General features: G+C 37.8%; 1 protein-coding gene across 1 annotated transcript; it reads left to right on the top strand.

Moving 5' to 3' along the window:
• The first annotated feature begins 28 nt into the window (after window positions 1-28).
• On the top strand, window positions 29-16288 carry LOC113238795. Its single transcript, XM_026475639.1, has 10 exons — window positions 29-144; window positions 4477-4666; window positions 5416-5558; window positions 7960-8097; window positions 9231-9359; window positions 9471-9563; window positions 11117-11256; window positions 11326-11448; window positions 12710-12835; window positions 15197-16288. Exons 1-10 carry the CDS (start codon window positions 81-83, stop codon window positions 15974-15976), a joined length of 1926 nt encoding a protein of 641 aa, XP_026331424.1. The 5' UTR covers window positions 29-80; the 3' UTR covers window positions 15977-16288.
• The last annotated feature ends 375 nt before the right edge of the window (window positions 16289-16663 follow it).

The following is a 16663-nucleotide window of genomic DNA, read 5'->3' as shown; positions in this document are numbered from 1 at the left end:
GAACAAAAGAAAAACAAAAAACAAAAATGGCCGCATTTTACTGAATGTCAACTCTAAATATGTTGGAAAAGTAAATAAAAATGTTTAGGTCACATTCTTACGTAATATTATGTTTCCTGCCGGTTCTATTTCAATTAGGAACATGTGAGTATTATCCCCTATATTTTCGTAGTAAAACCATTGAAAAACAAATCTTAATTTTAGTAGCGCACAACGGGTGCATTTTTGCATTTTTATCTTTACCTTTATTTTCGTGAACGAGACCTTGTAAAACTCGTTACCGTTGTTTAAAATGCTTATTTGTAATTTAATGGGTCAGCCCAAGGCGAGCCATATGTGTTTTTCCGCAAATTGCATTCGACGCGTAAGGGCTTTAGCTAGACGAAAATTTAGGTGTACTAACGGTATTCCGCATGTTATCCTTTCACTTTTGCGCTAGTGTCCTTCTAACTGTTTGCTTTGGCTACAGTTATGTTACGTTAGATAATCCGTGGATTAATAACCCTAACTGTGCCCCAAGGATAAGCAAGAGCCTGGTGAAATAACTGTTGAGCGTATCGGGTCCTACTGAACGTATTAGACCATGCATGTTTACTGCTTATTTAAAAAAAAACAAAAATATCCTAAAAAATTTGACAATCATTTTATTGTTAATGGTATTTACAATGGTATGACTTTTTAGTAATAGATTTCGTGTTTTAGAAGGAAGTAAATTTTGTTTATATTTAATGTTTGCGTTTAAATTAGTTTTAAAGTTTATGGTTTTAAAAAAATATATAAATACATGAAATATTTAATGAAACAACTATAAAATATTAATTGCATGTATATTAAAAATTTATTTAAATAAATATAAATATATAACGCTAAAAAATTAGCTATTTTTCTTGTATTCTTTTACTACAGACAACACAAAAATGTCTAAGAAACTGTGAGTTATCAGTTGCATTTTTAAAATATTAAATAATACCTTTAAGAGACAAATTCTTGGTTTATTGTTTATTGATAAAATAGATGCCTTACCATAATTAAGTTAACAATAATTAACTGCAAGCATTTGCATTAAAAGCTTATTGTATGAGTAAAGGCTGCACAACATTACAGGCAATGAGTGTTCTACAGGATATACTTGTGACAGAGTGAGCGATGGAATTGCATAAATTCATTCCGCCATCCCCTTTCTGTCATTGAAGGACTAGACATAGGCTAGGGTTCCACCCATATATTATGGATATACCCAGGATTGTCACAAAAAGCTTAGCTTCCACATTTATATGACGTACGGCATTGGAGTGGAATTTTCTGTCCAATTTGTTCCTAGACTTTTCAAGAGGAGAATGAATAGGTATTGTATACTTATACATGAACATAACATGAACACCCGTTCATGTTAAATCAACAACCTCATCACTTTCAAGCTAGTCAGATGGAGCTCAAAAGCACAGCTTTTTTTATGATACCAAGTGAGTGAGTGAAGACGAACAAGTTGTGCACCTTTTTCTGTGGCAGTTGCAGTGCCATTTAGAGCTTTAAATCGCAAAGATCCGAGAGATACTGCCACTGCGCCTATCGCCCTGAGACATAAGTTGACAAGTCCCGTGTGTCTGAAATTTCTACAGCACCCTTATCCTTCAAAACCGGAACGCATAATGCTCACATTACTGCTTGGCGGCAGAAATAAGTAAGATGGTATTTGTTGTAATTATTAATTCAACAAATAATATTTTTTCAACAACTTTTAGTCGTAGCGCCATCTATGAGAAATTTATGAAAGATTTATCACCCAGTTAGTACCTTTACAGCTACCAGCCCTGGCGAAAGATGTCGTTATTCTCTCTATTTTAAATTTTTATTGAATTGGTATTCAATTATTTTACTCCACTAGTTTGTTATAATTATTAATACAAAGATGGAACACTCAGAAAAAAATTGATATCAATCGAAGGAATTTTCTTCTGAGTGTTCGATCGTTGTATTAATAATTATAACAAACTAGTGGAGTAATTTCACAAAAAATAATTGAATACCAATTGAATAAAAATTTAAAATAGGGTGGTATTTCCTTGTATGAACTCTTCACAAGGACCTCTACTTCTATTAAAATAACTTGTAATAAGATAAACTCGTGCCCAGCAGTGGATTGTTCGATTGGTTGATACTGTTAAAGAAGCCTGTTCAATAGGGCCACTAAAGGCGTTAGTTATTATAGGTTTTCTGTAGGTATAATTTGCTTACTTGCTCTCTAGTCTCATAATTACACATTCATCGTGTCTTTTTATTTCAAGTTTAAACAAAGCGCATTTGAATTCCTGAGTTGAGAACAAAAAGTTTTGTTGTTAACTCATAACAAAACAACCTTTGAACACTTTCTTTTGCTTATTAGTGTATTAATTACTAGCTGGTGCCCACAGCTTTGTCTGCATAGAATATGTACTTCGAATAGCCTACTGTACTACTTACTTGAGAAATAATTGGTTCTCCATACAAATAAAAAATAAATAAATCTGTTGAAGGTTCTATTTCTATACCAAAATTAATCAAGTTTGGTTCAGCGGTTTTCGCATGAAAACGTGACAGACAGAAGTACTTTCGCATTTATAATATCAGTTTGGCTTAACCGCAGTTAAAGAAATTGTGAGGTTTGTTATCGTTTGTAAAATGACAGATCCTATTTGGGGAATTTATTTATACAGATTTACTTTGTACAACTTACTGCATTGCAGCATGTAAGTCATAGTCATATAAAAGTTGTGTCAATCACCGGCCAAAAATGAGCATATTAGCAGCAGAGCTTCTTGTGGATGAGTTCGTCCAGGAAATTAGTGCCGTGTTACCTATTTCTGCTGCCAAGCAGTAATGTGAGCATTACTACGTTCCGGTGTTGGAAGGGAAAGGGTGCTGATGAAATTACAAGCACATGCGACTTGTCAACTTATGTCCCAGGGTGACGGGCCACTAAAATCTTTGCGATTAAAAGCTCTAAGTGACACTGCAGCACAGCACTGAGCTATAGGTAAAATAGGCGTGTCGCTTATCACCAAGTGCACGACTTGTTCATCAAAAAAGCTGCAAAATTTGGACCACAGCTCTTTAGGTGGTGAGTATCTCTAAATAGTAACATGTTAGAAATTTTGATTTGACATGTTTACTAATGAATCTAATATCTACTGTCTTAATGTATCTTATCTTCTACATGATTTGGGGCAGGACGTGTCGATATTAGCCGTGTCGATCGCCGTTGCAGGCTGCCACATTACTCCCCCTCCAAAAAAATGTTTTTTGAGTGGTTTGTCTGACGACGTTCTTGATCCTCTTCCTCCCCAGTCCCCTGCTCGATCACCATTTTAACTATGATTATAAAAACGACTGTGTATACGGTAAAAACCAGTTGTGCACAGATTGTTGTTCTTTTGAATCTATTGGAGTAAAAGATTCTTTATCTGGTCCGCTTCTTCTTGTTGCAAGGTTATTTTTCAGGCGGTAATGTGCCCTGCTGCGTTCTCCTTTTGAAGGGCAAGGGTACTGGTGAAATTAGAGGCACGTGGGACTTGTCAACTTATGTCACAGGGTAACGGGCGCAGCGCCCCTCATATCTCTGCGATTTAAAGTTCTGAATGGCAATGCAACTGCTATGGACAGGCATGTCGCTAACCACCAGGCGCACGACTAGTTCGACCCGTCAATTTGTCAATCGATTTAAATAAAACAAACACTAAATGTTAACCCTGACTTATCTCGATACATCACCGAAAACCACATCCAAATTGGTTCAGCCATTACAGAGATTAGCATTTACAAACGCACAGACCATACATACTATTACCATAAATACTCTGCTTTACTATTCTATGTATTGATTGACCATGGAAAACCTAAGGTTACAAGAATATAAGTCGATCCTGATCTTGATTGTATATTTAATTTAATAATGAATGTATAATTCGAAATAACCCACGCAAAACAAGTCTAATTGCGGAAAACGCAGCTCGGAACCCGATGTCAATAATTCGATATGTTTACGATGTGGGTATCCACATTGTAAACATTTAAGCGTTTAAATAACTGATTACTTGAACGTAAATGTCTACACCTTGGGTATTCATTGTTTACAATCATTATGCATAACTACTGTTATTTGATGAGGCAATATTGATACACCAGCCATTTGCACGAAGTACTGTGCTTCCTCCTTCCTAATGGCCGTAGTACACATTGGCCGATGCTGACCCACTATAGGTCATTACAATTATGTACAAGGGGCAATTGTGCGTATAATTGCCAGTAGACAATGGCGATGCTGTCGGTATTTAAGCCACACTTCAAAGTGATCCCGGCGTAGCGTTTGGCAAGTATGTGGAGCCGGCATTATCACCTCTAGCTGCGGCATGTTTTGTAGCAGTAGAGCTCCTAGAGCCGAGTTCTTATTTCGTGTCGACTTCCGCAAAGTAACGCCTCAATTCTATATATTATTTACAGGCGCAGTAGACATCCCCCGCGCCCCCTTCCTCTCACTCTACAGCCCTGGCGACCCGGAGTACACGGACGTTCTCGTCAAGAGGGTTGAGGAGAACCTTACGCTGGTCTGCGAGCTGCAAGGGGATAGCACGCCGAGGATGTACGTGTGGAACTACGTCGGGGGGAATGTTTCGCACTCCAGTGGAGATAGGTGTGTATGACGAACTCACGGCATGTCTTACTTTCGTTGACTACGGAACAGAACAAAGAATCGTTTAGTTTCTTCATGACTGCTTCTTTAGAGTCTAAGCAACATAACATTAACATTGAAAGTATAACATTGAAAGTATTGGATCAATCGCTTTGTAAAATTGAGGGTATACACTGATTACTATATGGCGAAAGTTCACACGAAAACCACTGTATTCAATAGGTGCTTTACATATACCAATGATTTTTTTTATTATCAACTGAACTAAACACGCTATACTATTTGAAATACATTTTTGAAATAGCTTTAATTTTGTTTATAAAAAAAATTATTCTGATATAAAGCCAGCGTGGTATCGCCTCTTAAGTGAATTGGTGACTTGTGAAGACCACTGTCAAGAACAGACAAATTAATGGAGTATTTTCACAAAAATATTTGAATATTATGGTGGTTAAACGTCGAAACATCGTGACAGTCAACAAAGTTAAAAATTACAATTATAAAGACGACATCTCTAGTCGGCCGCTGGTAGCTGTGAAGGTACCTGGCTGAGTGAAGAAATAGATTTCTCACCTGTTTTGTGTCGGGGGTTTATTTTTTATATTTCATAAATAGCACTTTCATGAATATACTGTGTAGTTAGTGTAAATCTTTAGTTAGTGTAGTAGTTAAAGACTTTTTGTCGTAAAATTAATCTCATTCACTTCTCTCGCAGAACTGTCCCTTTAAGTGCAGTTAAATCTTTCCAGACCGTACATAACGGAACCAGTGGGCCCGTCGACCTTTGGCAAGCTGATGAAATATAACTTGCAGTTGTCGGACAGCGGCCATTACATGTGTTCGTCGCCGCCATTTAGTGTCACGAAGTACATACTCGTGCAGAGCAAAGGTGGTGAGTTATATAACATTGAGAATAAGTGTCGTATTCCAGAACTCTACTCAATGCTCAAGTCAGGATTTGAGCGGACTTGAGTATGATTTCAAGCACTGGAAATACGACCCTAATGGCAAGGACTCGAGTATAATTTTCAGTGCTCACTGCAATACTCAAGTCCTGACTTGAGTATTGAGTAGAGTTCTAGAATACGACTCTCAGGGTCGTATTCTAGAACTCTACTCAATGCTCAAGTCAGGATTGCAATGGAAACGTAAGCACTGGAAATACGACCCTAATGGCAGGGACTTGAGTATGATTTTCAGTGCTCACTGCAATACTCAAGTCCTGACTTGAGTATTGAGTAGAGTTCTGGAATACGACCCTAAGACTTCAAATGCAACATTATTTTCTAAATTCCAAACTTCGGAGGCATTAGAGTTTTACGGAAATAAGCGAATACGATTATTATTAACGATTATTAGTAACTGCCTCCGTGGCCGAACGGTTACCATGCCGGACTGCCACGCAGAGGTCCCAGGTTCGATTCCCGGGCCGAGAGAAATAGTTGTATGGCCTACAATTATTTCTCTCGTGAGTTTGGGTGTAATTTGTGGTTGCCTATGTGTGTGTCCATGGCACCCGCGACACAGGGTTTCCCTAGTGTGGGGCTATGTTGAGTGTGTGCGTTATTTATTTATTTATTTATTGAGAAATATAACTCCAAATATTAACATTATATCTATATCACGAAGTTGTACTTTTGAATGATAAGTATGGTTTATGACACTTTTAAATTTACAACATTCGAATTATTCAAATACACATATTGATTTAACCGAATATTAACATTTGAAGTCTTTAAATATTGAAATTAACCAATTTTTTTCGAAAAAAATTTTTTAGGAAAAAATGACAAAGCCAATGTAACACAATGAAATAGCCATTGTTTCTTATTACTTCAGTTTTTTAAGCAAATGTATCAAATTTTAAATAGTCAACACAACTTGAATAACTGTCACGTGGACATCGGGGGCTTTATGCCACAGCCGGTACCAGGCTACGACACTGGATTTCAGTAGATCCTAAATCAACAACCATGACTGATTTTACTTACTTGGGACCTGTAAAGGGCCCTGTTTAAGCTGTTTTGCATTTTTTATAATTTTCAATTTTTCTACACTCATGCATGTCATATAAATTAAGTATTAGTCGAAACACGTCAGTCCACAATAAATAGAACAAGCAACACCTTATTTGGTTAATTTAGAAAAACTGCAAGACCAAAAAAACAACCTTATTACATTCAACAGGCCCAAAATATTGGTTTGTTTAAGAAAAAATGCTATTTAGATCCGATAAAGTAATTTCATCAAATCTAAAATTATGGACTATAATTATGGATATGATTTAGACGACCTGTGGTGGCCTGGCCACCGCACTATGGGAAATAGTAGAACAATGGCGTATCAAAAATGGTTTTGACCAATGTTTTAATTGAAATACACATTTAATTTTATTTGATAGTTTAGATGTCATACTTTATTATATTGAAGGTTTTTTATGTTAGGTTTTTTTAGTTGATTTAATAAAAATACATCCAAAATGTCACTTCGCGTACTCATCTCGTTGTGCCGTATGATTTTGCAACTTTCGACGTCGTATTTCGTATTGATTTTGTTAGATAAGCTGTTTGTTATTATATATTTCTATAAAGCACGTCTTACGTAAATGTCAAAAATGGTTGATATTTTTCAAATTTATTATGTAATGTACAGAAAATAAATCATAATTAAAAATGGAGACATTAACCTATCTTTATCAAATTCATCAACGGTGTTGACTGTTAGAGAAGCTTGCCGAATTTTCAAATTTCGTATTATTTCATAGCGTAGGTATTAATTATCAAAATTTTATAAATATCAGCTGCGGTTTTGTGCGGTTTCTAAAGATATGCAAGAAATCGTATCAAATGTCCTACACCAAAAAAATACCCTTATCAATGCAACGCTATAAGATAATATAGATGCGGTTGCATTTATCATATTTATCAATATTATTCACACTGCACCATTACTATATAATGCTCTGACACATGAATTTCATAAATTTATTAAAATAAGCAGTCGTTTGTTACTGAATATACTTTTCCAACTCCTTTGAAAATGAGTACTTTCAAATATTTGAGACGAGAGCTAATACTTTCCTACATTGAAGGTGGAAGAAATGAATCGGCTCTAGAAACATTTTTACGAGATTGTTATGAACTTTCGGAGGACAATTTACGTTTGATAATTAGTGATTTAAAAAAAATTGCTAACACAGTTTAACAGTCGATGGAGCCAAGCATCACGAAAGAAAGAAGCCTTTTTGAGGGTTAACAGTGGTCGGTTGGATCAAGAGTTTTCGCCGGTTGCAGGCCCGCGGCAGTGCGCGCGCGGCGCCTTCTGGTGCGGGCGCCACTGCGTGCTGGCCGCGTACGTGTGCGACGGGTTCCGCGACTGCCGCAACGGCGAGGACGAGGCCGTGCCGCTGTGCGCCGACCGGCCCTGCAACAGTCAGTGTCCCTCCGCGCGTCCCAGCCGCTACTGGGGACGAGTTCGGGAATGTAACACTTTTGGGTGGCATATGTGCACGCGGAAGGAAAGTGCTTCAAATATCGTAGAGAGCATACATATATATATTTTTTGATTTGTTGTTGTTGTGTGGCTCCGTAACTCGCTGAAGGTTACGCGATAAGTGCCCACCGCTGAGTGCGCCGACGTCGGCGCAAGCGCCCATACAAGCCTTTCATGTAACAGCATTCGTCCCCGCACGACTGTACACGACGGGCAACGCTATTTTCACTTCTCTGAGCGCGTGCTTAGGTTCCTTTTTCCTCGTAGCGACCGCTGGTGTCATTAGTCAGATTTAGTAAGCTATTATAGCGTAGTTACTTTCGGTTTTGTACAAGAGTGATGTATCTGTCACGTAGTCACTATTAACTAATGTATGACATAGTGCCTTATTCTCTCTTTAGTATATTTCCTCCGTGTCCCATAGCCGTAGGACAGCCTGTATATATCATTCTGCTGGCGCCTAATATAGCGAAATTCTGTATAACAATCGTGGTAGTAAAACATTATCTTCAACAAGTAATATTGAACACAGCGACGTCATACGGCAGCTTTTGGTGGTTGCGAAGGTATCTGGTCGACTGAGGAACTTATGTTCTCATAGATGGCGCTGACTACGAAAAAAGCCGTTTAAACCTAATACATATTTGTGTAACAAACGCTTAGAAAATAATCGTAAGATCTGCTGAATCGGTCTGTAGTTCAGTTGGTTAAGAGCGGTTGTTCCGGCATGGCATCACTCTTTTTTTTTTAAAAGCTTATCCCTTAAATTATTTAATTTAATAAAAAAAATTATAAATTTAATAAATTACATAATTTAAGGGATTCGCTTTAAATTAAATAGTTATAATGAATATTCGTATTTAAAAATGTTATGATTTATATTTTTAATAAATGTTCATAAATCAGATGGAAGGATTATTTTTTTGCATTGTAAAAATTAAAGTATTTTTAACCTATTATGTGGGCTTCCCAAAATGTTACATTTCTAATTTAGTCTCTTTATTATTGCGAGTGAGATGTAAACGTTGGTGGCGCACAAATGAAACTTCACACCATGTGTACAAATGTCTAGGACCAGACAAACTGAACTGTTCGACGGGCCGGTGCATCTCCGAAGCGGCCTGCTGCCGCGCACGGTCCCCTCGCTGCCAGCACCCCTCCTGCTGCGACGAGCATCCGAGGTACTCTACGTTAGAAGGAGGTGAGTGCATACACGTTAAGTCTGTTTCAAACTGGTTTTATTGCCATGGCTCAGTTAGCAATATTGAGCCGGAAAGATAATATTAATGCAGTGGCATTTTCCTTCCTTCAGGTTACATGGAGGTGGAGTACCCTCCGTTGTTCGAGGACCGACACGCTCCCGACGAGTATGGGTTCATTCAATCCACCATTTATACCGTCACAGGTATGAATCTAACCCTATTTTTTATCGTACTATACACTCAAGTTTTATTTAGCGTGATTTTTGTAAAACGAGATTTAAAATGGTTGGACAACAGCGAAAAAAAAGAATTACAGGCAAAAAAATCCTTGTAATGGCTCCATCATTTTCGTTCAGTATTTTCAACTTTTGACTGGTGTCAACTGTCAGATGTGGAAAAATATTCGAAAAAAAATTAATTTTATTAAAAAAATATTAATTTTTCAAAATCTTAATGCCAATCGATATATCTTCAAAATTCATGGAAAATCTTCTAGGACTTGCTGACCCATTTGAAACTCCACACTGTAGACACATGTGTATTTAATATAATAAGTTTTATGTATATATATATATATATATATATATATACATTGTATATACATATTGTATATACATTGTACTATGTATGTGTAATTACTTATTTGATTTTCATTACATAATATATTCAACTGCCTCAGTGGCCGAACGGTTACCATGCCGGACTGTCATGCAGAGGTCCCAGGTTCGATTCCCGTGCCGGGAGACATATTTATGTGGCCTACATTTAATTCTCTCGTGAGTTTGGGTGTAATTTGTGGTTGTCTACGTGTGTGTCCATGGCACCCGCGACACAGGGTCTGTGTCTTATTTTCTCAAACTCGTATCTTATAAAGAGTGATTATTCAGGAGATTGCAAGAATTTCTATTTATTTTAAATTTCTTATCAAGGGTGTTATTTTAGATGTGTTACTTTAAGAATAGGTAAAAGCCAGTGTGTGAATATGAAGGAAATTTGATGTGAAATCGGCCTACAAAATTTGTATACACAACCCATTTTTTGTGTCCCAAACTCATGGTACTACGTTTTCGTTTACCTAAGGCAAACGATTCTTTTATAGGGAATTACAATAACATTCCGGAGCTGATCTTAATTTATGATTACCGTTTTCTAAGTTTAAAACTTACATTGAAAGTATTTTAATTGAAGAGTCATATTACAAAATTGTAGATTACTAATCCGCACGTGTATCAAACGACGTTTTTTAATACATTTGCGAAAAAACTACATTGAAAGTAAAATAAAACAGTATTTTAAAAAAAGACTCGTTTTATTTCTTCGGCTGATAAAAATTTAGACATCAATGGCAACTGTTGCCAGTATCGAGCCACATTAAAATTATTATTTTGGTGGCGCTTCACGCAGCGCTCTCGCGTAACACTCACCTCCGGTCGTTGTTAATACTCCATCAGCCATCTTTATGGAAAATATTTTGGTATTTTTAAATGTAACCCGTTGTTTTATAAAACACCTATGCAATTTAAACAAATAAGATGTTAGTAAGTAGATATAAATTTTAATGACGAATAACTTACGTCACAAAGCACATAAATATTGAATAAATGTACAATCTCTTTGAAAATGGAAAAGTAAAAAGCTGCAGTGCGAAAGTAGAGCGACCGTATTGAAAGAGCTGTTATAGTGTTAAGAAGGAGATTGTGTGAAAATTGAGTGCACAATCTTCGAGAAATTGAAACGAGCCGCTGGCCTGTTGCAGCGTGCGCGCTGATCTTCATGATCGCCGTGGTGCTGCTGGTGTCGGCCATCTGCAAGATGCACATGAAGCGCGCGGCGCTGCGCGGCTACGCGCACGCCGACCGCGCGGCGCGCCGCCACTACGGGCTGCACTACGCGCAGGTCTGCTCCCGCACTTCACTTTGTTTCTGACTGAACCTCTGAGAGTGTGTCTAACCGAGTCCCCGTCAGGCGCAGCGCTTCCCGCCGTGCTACGAGGCGTCGCGCCTGCTGGAGCAGGCCGCCGCCGCGTCGCCGCCCGGCAGCCCCGACCGGCCCGACAGGCCCGACAGGCTCGACAGGCAGCCCTTGCAGGTCTTTTTCATTATTCTCTTTCATCTTTTCTCTACTCCTGCACTTTATTCTGTCACTTATCATTTTATAAACCATGTCAAAAGCCGCTCTTTTGAGTTCTGGACCAAAATTCTATGGCCTATGGTACTCGCTACCGAACTGAGAAATTTCAAAAAATAACGTTTTTTTCCTAATTAAAATATTAAAACGCTGTACTGCTTCCTGATTGGTTAAACTATAAATGGTACTTGACCAATCACGAATACGCCTATTCGCGTTTGTTTGGCTTTCGCTAACTTTGTTGTCGTGGATTGTTTAAAAAAAAATATGTGTACATTAAGTATTGATTGTGTTTCATTATTTGAATTTACTCGTAGAAATAATGTTGTATGTAACCAAAATCGCGTACCTATTACTTACTGAACGCGTTACTCGAATTTAAGAACCCTCATAATTCTCATTGGTAATTATTTTGATAAATTTACAACGATAATTGTAATTGGAACAACAAAATGCTAACGCTAACAATGTCCTGCCGTATGTTGATGTGGCACAACATTGCATGAAAAAGGCTGTTTTTAACCGACTTCAAAAAAAAGAAGGGGTTCTACGTTCGGCTGTACGTATGTTTTCAGATATCTCCGTCAATTGTGAACCGATTTTGAAAATTCTTTTTTGTTTGATAGAATGCACTCCCCACCATGGTAGTTCCATTGTCACCAAGTCAGAATCTGATGAGGGGATCCCATGAGAATCGAAGGAAATCCTCAAATTTTACCAATTTCTCCATCAATAGTGCACCGATTTTGAAAATTCTTCTATTGCTTGAAAGGGTATATTCTCAAGGAGATCCATGATGCTGTTCCGGGTTCGTTTCGGCTATCACAAATTACTACTTGTTTCGTTTCCGCAAACAAAATTTGACTTTTCACTTGACACAATATATGTATGTAATCAACCAATCACCCACACCATGACAACCAGAAGAGAAAACATGAAATGCACAAAGAAGTCCGTAACAGTCCCATTGTCATCAACTAGTCAGAGTCTGATGAGAGGACCCCATGGAAATCAAAAAAGCCGATAAGCAAACTTTTGAAGTCGGTTTTTTTTTTTTCAATAAAAAAACTTACAATTATACTCTCTCTGAAAAAAAAATATATAAACAGTATACTAACCAAAAACGACAATTTTTTGGAAAATGATCTTTTCTAAATTGGTACTTGTCTGAAAGTCCCGTTGGTCGGGTAGTCGTACTCACAAACTACGCTATATATTTCAGTGCAACCCGTCATGTCCGTCCGACGACTCTCCCGCCGAGGAGCAGCCAGCTGATGCTGCAGAAGACAGCCCCACCGGCTTCGGCCTTGCACGGCTGTCGGCCATATTCTCCAGTCGATACCGACAGGTCTGTATTTGCTCCTAATTCCTAGTTTTAGTCTAGGCTATCGTGATGTTTTACGTCTATCAAATTTAGCGGTGATAATTCTGTGCGGTAACAAAAAAAAGCGCTAGTGTATCAGTCCTATGTAAAACGCAGGAGCCTGTGGATACTTGCACATTTGAATTTACCATCAAGTACAGATCTGAAAAGTGTAAATTTATTTTGATTTGTAGAAAGTCCTAGAACAAAGTTGTCGTTTATGATCTTAGTAATACAGACCTGAGAGGTTGTTAGAATTTTGCAAATAAGCCAAACTACAGAGCGTCTCATGATTATATCGTGCATTTGTTGTACCTGTGTCTGGTTGGGAAAAAAAATACCGCAAAAACGATTGAATATTTTGTTTACCTCGAGACTAAAAGCCAATATAAACGCTCGGAGTAATAGACACCTCATTCCTACTCGGTTATACGTTGGCTCATTTTAGTCCCTAGGTAAAAATATACTATTAATACGTTTCCTTTCAATCTGAATAATCCTGTGAATGTGAATATGGAATGTGATTTGTGGCAGGTGCCGCAGGCGTGCACCGACGTGGAGATGACGGCGGTGCAGGGGGTGGCGGGGGCGGCGGGGCTGGCGGGGTCGCCGCGGCGCCGGCCGCCGCCGCTGCCCTGCCGCAGCCCCACGCTGGACCTCGACGCCGAGGTGCCTCCTCTTTTCTCTCTTTGTGACCGACGTCTTTTTTCGAAATTCATTTCCAATAAGATCTAGGACACAATTTTCTATCATAGCAACACGTTTCTTATTGGTAAGGTCATTTATTAGGTGACTGTCGATTAGTGGTTAATTAATTAGTGGATTTTTGGAGATTTGGAGATATTCTAGTTTAGGTTTTTTTAGAAATAATTGTAATAGTTTTTTGTTAAACATACTACAGCATAATCTTTCCTGAGGGTTATATCTGTCAAGTAAACTAATCACTATTGACGTATAAATAACTCACTCACTGTTTACGATACAACTCTTATAATAAAACATAAATAAAGCACTAATAGATGTAATAAGTTGGATGGACATCAATGACCTACGTATTAATGTTAAATTTATGACATTTAGATTGTATAATTCAAATCCCATACCAATTAAAATTCATTACAACACCGACACTATAGATGAAGTTAACACATTTCACTTTCTTGGATTGACAATCGATAAACATCTTAACTGGAGGGATCACATCGAAAAAAATTCTATGAGACTAAATAGATTTGTTTACGCTCTGCGAAGACTAAGGCAAATTGTCTCTCGAGAAGCAGCCTATCACGGCTACGTTTCGTCCGTACCCAGCTACGGTCTTATACTATGGGGCACCTCAGTAGATTTAGAAAGAGTGTTCAAGGTTCAGAAGAAGTGTATTCGAGCGGTCTGTGGTGCGCGGTTCGATGATAGCTGCAAACCGTTGTTCAAAAAACTAAACACTGCCTTTGCCATGCATGTATATAAGGGACATCTGCGTATTCGTGAACACTGACCCTCAATATTTTAAAACACGCGGTGAAGTGATACAAAGGCAAACCAGAGCTAAAATCATGAATCTTTTATACCAACCTCGATGCCATAAAGTAATTGATAAGAATAACTGCTTCAATTTATGCATAAAGATCTTCAATAGTTTACCAAATGAATTTAAATTACTACACGGAACTACGTTTAAATCACAATTGACAAAATGGCTTATGACACATTGCTTCTATAGTAATAAAGAATATCTAGAATTTGCAATTACTAATTTATATTGATTTGAAGTGCAATTAATTGTAGAGGTCAAAATATTTAATTCAATTAATATTTGCACACCTGCTTGCAGGTTGAATACATTGTACCTATTTTTATTTTAGATCTGTATAATTATTGTATTCTGGCAAATAAACGTTTCTATTCATGCTATAAATACAAAAGTTATTTCAAATTAAAAGACACAACTTCCGTTAAAATGTCGATCATTGGTACCATCGCCCTAACTCTTTTTAGTACCAATAAAACTCTTGTGAAGAACTACTGCCCCCATGCCTATTTCTCAGTCAGTCAGAGTGCTGGTGAAATTCCAGGCGCGTGGAACTTATGTCTCAGGGTAACAGACGATGTTGCAATCTTAGATATTTGCGATTTAAAGCTTGACTGCAACTGCCATAGACAGGCGTGTCGCTCACCACTAAGAACTTGTTCGTCCCGTCACTTTATAAAAAAAAAACTTAAATACTATTAACAACACTACCGCGACGTTCCGTAAAACTGTGATAACTTCAAAGCTGCCTGCACCTTTAGAAAACATGACGTGTATGGATTCTTAACAACTATAAATATTATATTTCCCATGTACAGATGTTCTACGACCCGGACATAACAGCGTGCGGTCGCGATCTCAACTACATGGCGACACCGCTGGAGTTCTACCGCAGGCGGACGCTTCGAACCAATCTAGACCGAGTTCTAGACCAAATCAACCGTCCCCGCCCCCTCACCTTGCAACTCGGTAGGTTCCAACTCAGCATACCTAGGTTAGGCCGCAGGACGTCCACCGAAAGGAGACCTGACACTCCCAATGTGGCGGAGCTGAATATAGACGATCTGGACTTTGTTAGACTGAATTCTAACGAGACGTATACTTTAAACGGCCGTACTATTCGTCTTTTGGGTGCAAATTTCGAAAACTACCCCGTTTTAAACGATAACTTGAGTACGACTGTACGTCCGCCGCCGTACACTGAAGCTATGAGGTATAAACTCTACGGGCCGCCTCCGGAATATCTGAGCCGGGACGCGTTGAACAACGAAACGAATAGCGAAGTAACCGTTACTGAGGAACAGGCGAGAAATAACGTTGAAATGCCGCCTTGTTACGATGAATTGGCTTCTGGCGGCGATAGCGCCAATAATAACGTCGAAACTGGTGTTAGTAATGTGGCAGAAATCAACGAAGCCTCGAGTGGTCAAGCTAATGTAGCAAGTAACACAAATAACGTAACGAATAACGATGCTAACATTGAGAATTTAAGCGCCGTTATTGATAATCTGCCTGCCATAGACAGCGATGTCAACGCTAACGAAACTGAAACGCGTTGCAACGAAGTAACCGTTAACAATAACGTTAATAATAATTAAGCATTTAGATCTCTTATGTAGCACCATTCCTTGCCAGTTTAATGTCCTCATAGTGCCTTAGATTCTTAAAAATCGTTCACAAATTAGATTAAATGTTAGCAAAATTTTAAAATTTATTCGAATTAAAATAAAATCAAAATATTTTTTCGTAATAATTATAAGACTAAGAAACGACAATGTAATTTATAAGCGCAGCTGTTCGTGAACCGTTCTTTTTTGTAATAATGTTTTGTGAAACGTTATTTTTAACGTTATTTTAGTTAAGCATGTTATGTTGCCATAACGATGTACCGTTATTTTTTAAGCAGTGATACTCATTTTAAGTGTAAATATTTATAACTTCCTTTTTTCTTAATAATAATTATTATCATATATAATTACGATTATTATGTTTTACCCATAAATTTACATATATATATACTTTATTCTTTTTCTGGTCTTCCTTTAGTTAAAATGTACTTTTATTTTTATATAATTATATAGGCGATCAGTACTTTGACAACCCGTATAAGAATGGCTGTATCCAGCAGGTAACACAGTACCCTCATTTTAGTTTAGCTGTAATTGGGCAAAATCTCGCGTTTATGCTCCTTTTACAGAGCCGTGTTGAACTGTGGTATAGATCAGGGTATATCCATATTGTTATTTTGAGGTGCATTGTCTTTGACATCCAACTTGATACAGTAT

The sequence above is a fragment of the Hyposmocoma kahamanoa genome, unplaced genomic scaffold (genome assembly GCF_003589595.1).
Source record: "Hyposmocoma kahamanoa isolate Upper Pololo Valley unplaced genomic scaffold, ASM358959v1 109, whole genome shotgun sequence".
In the NCBI taxonomy this organism is placed as follows: domain Eukaryota; kingdom Metazoa; phylum Arthropoda; class Insecta; order Lepidoptera; family Cosmopterigidae; genus Hyposmocoma; species Hyposmocoma kahamanoa.
The sequence above is the reverse complement of the archived record's forward strand: the minus strand, read 5'-3'. Positions and strand labels throughout refer to the sequence as shown.

Coding starts and splice junctions, on each gene's coding strand:
- LOC113238795 (XM_026475639.1), top strand. CDS start 81: ATGTTTAGGTCACATTCTTACGTAATATTATGTTTCCTGCCGGTTCTA. Junction 4,667..5,415: donor TCGCACTCCAGTGGAGATAG/GTGTGTATGACG, acceptor AAATCTTTCCAG/ACCGTACATAACGGAACCAG. Junction 11,449..12,709: donor TCGACAGGCAGCCCTTGCAG/GTCTTTTTCATT, acceptor TATATATTTCAG/TGCAACCCGTCATGTCCGTC.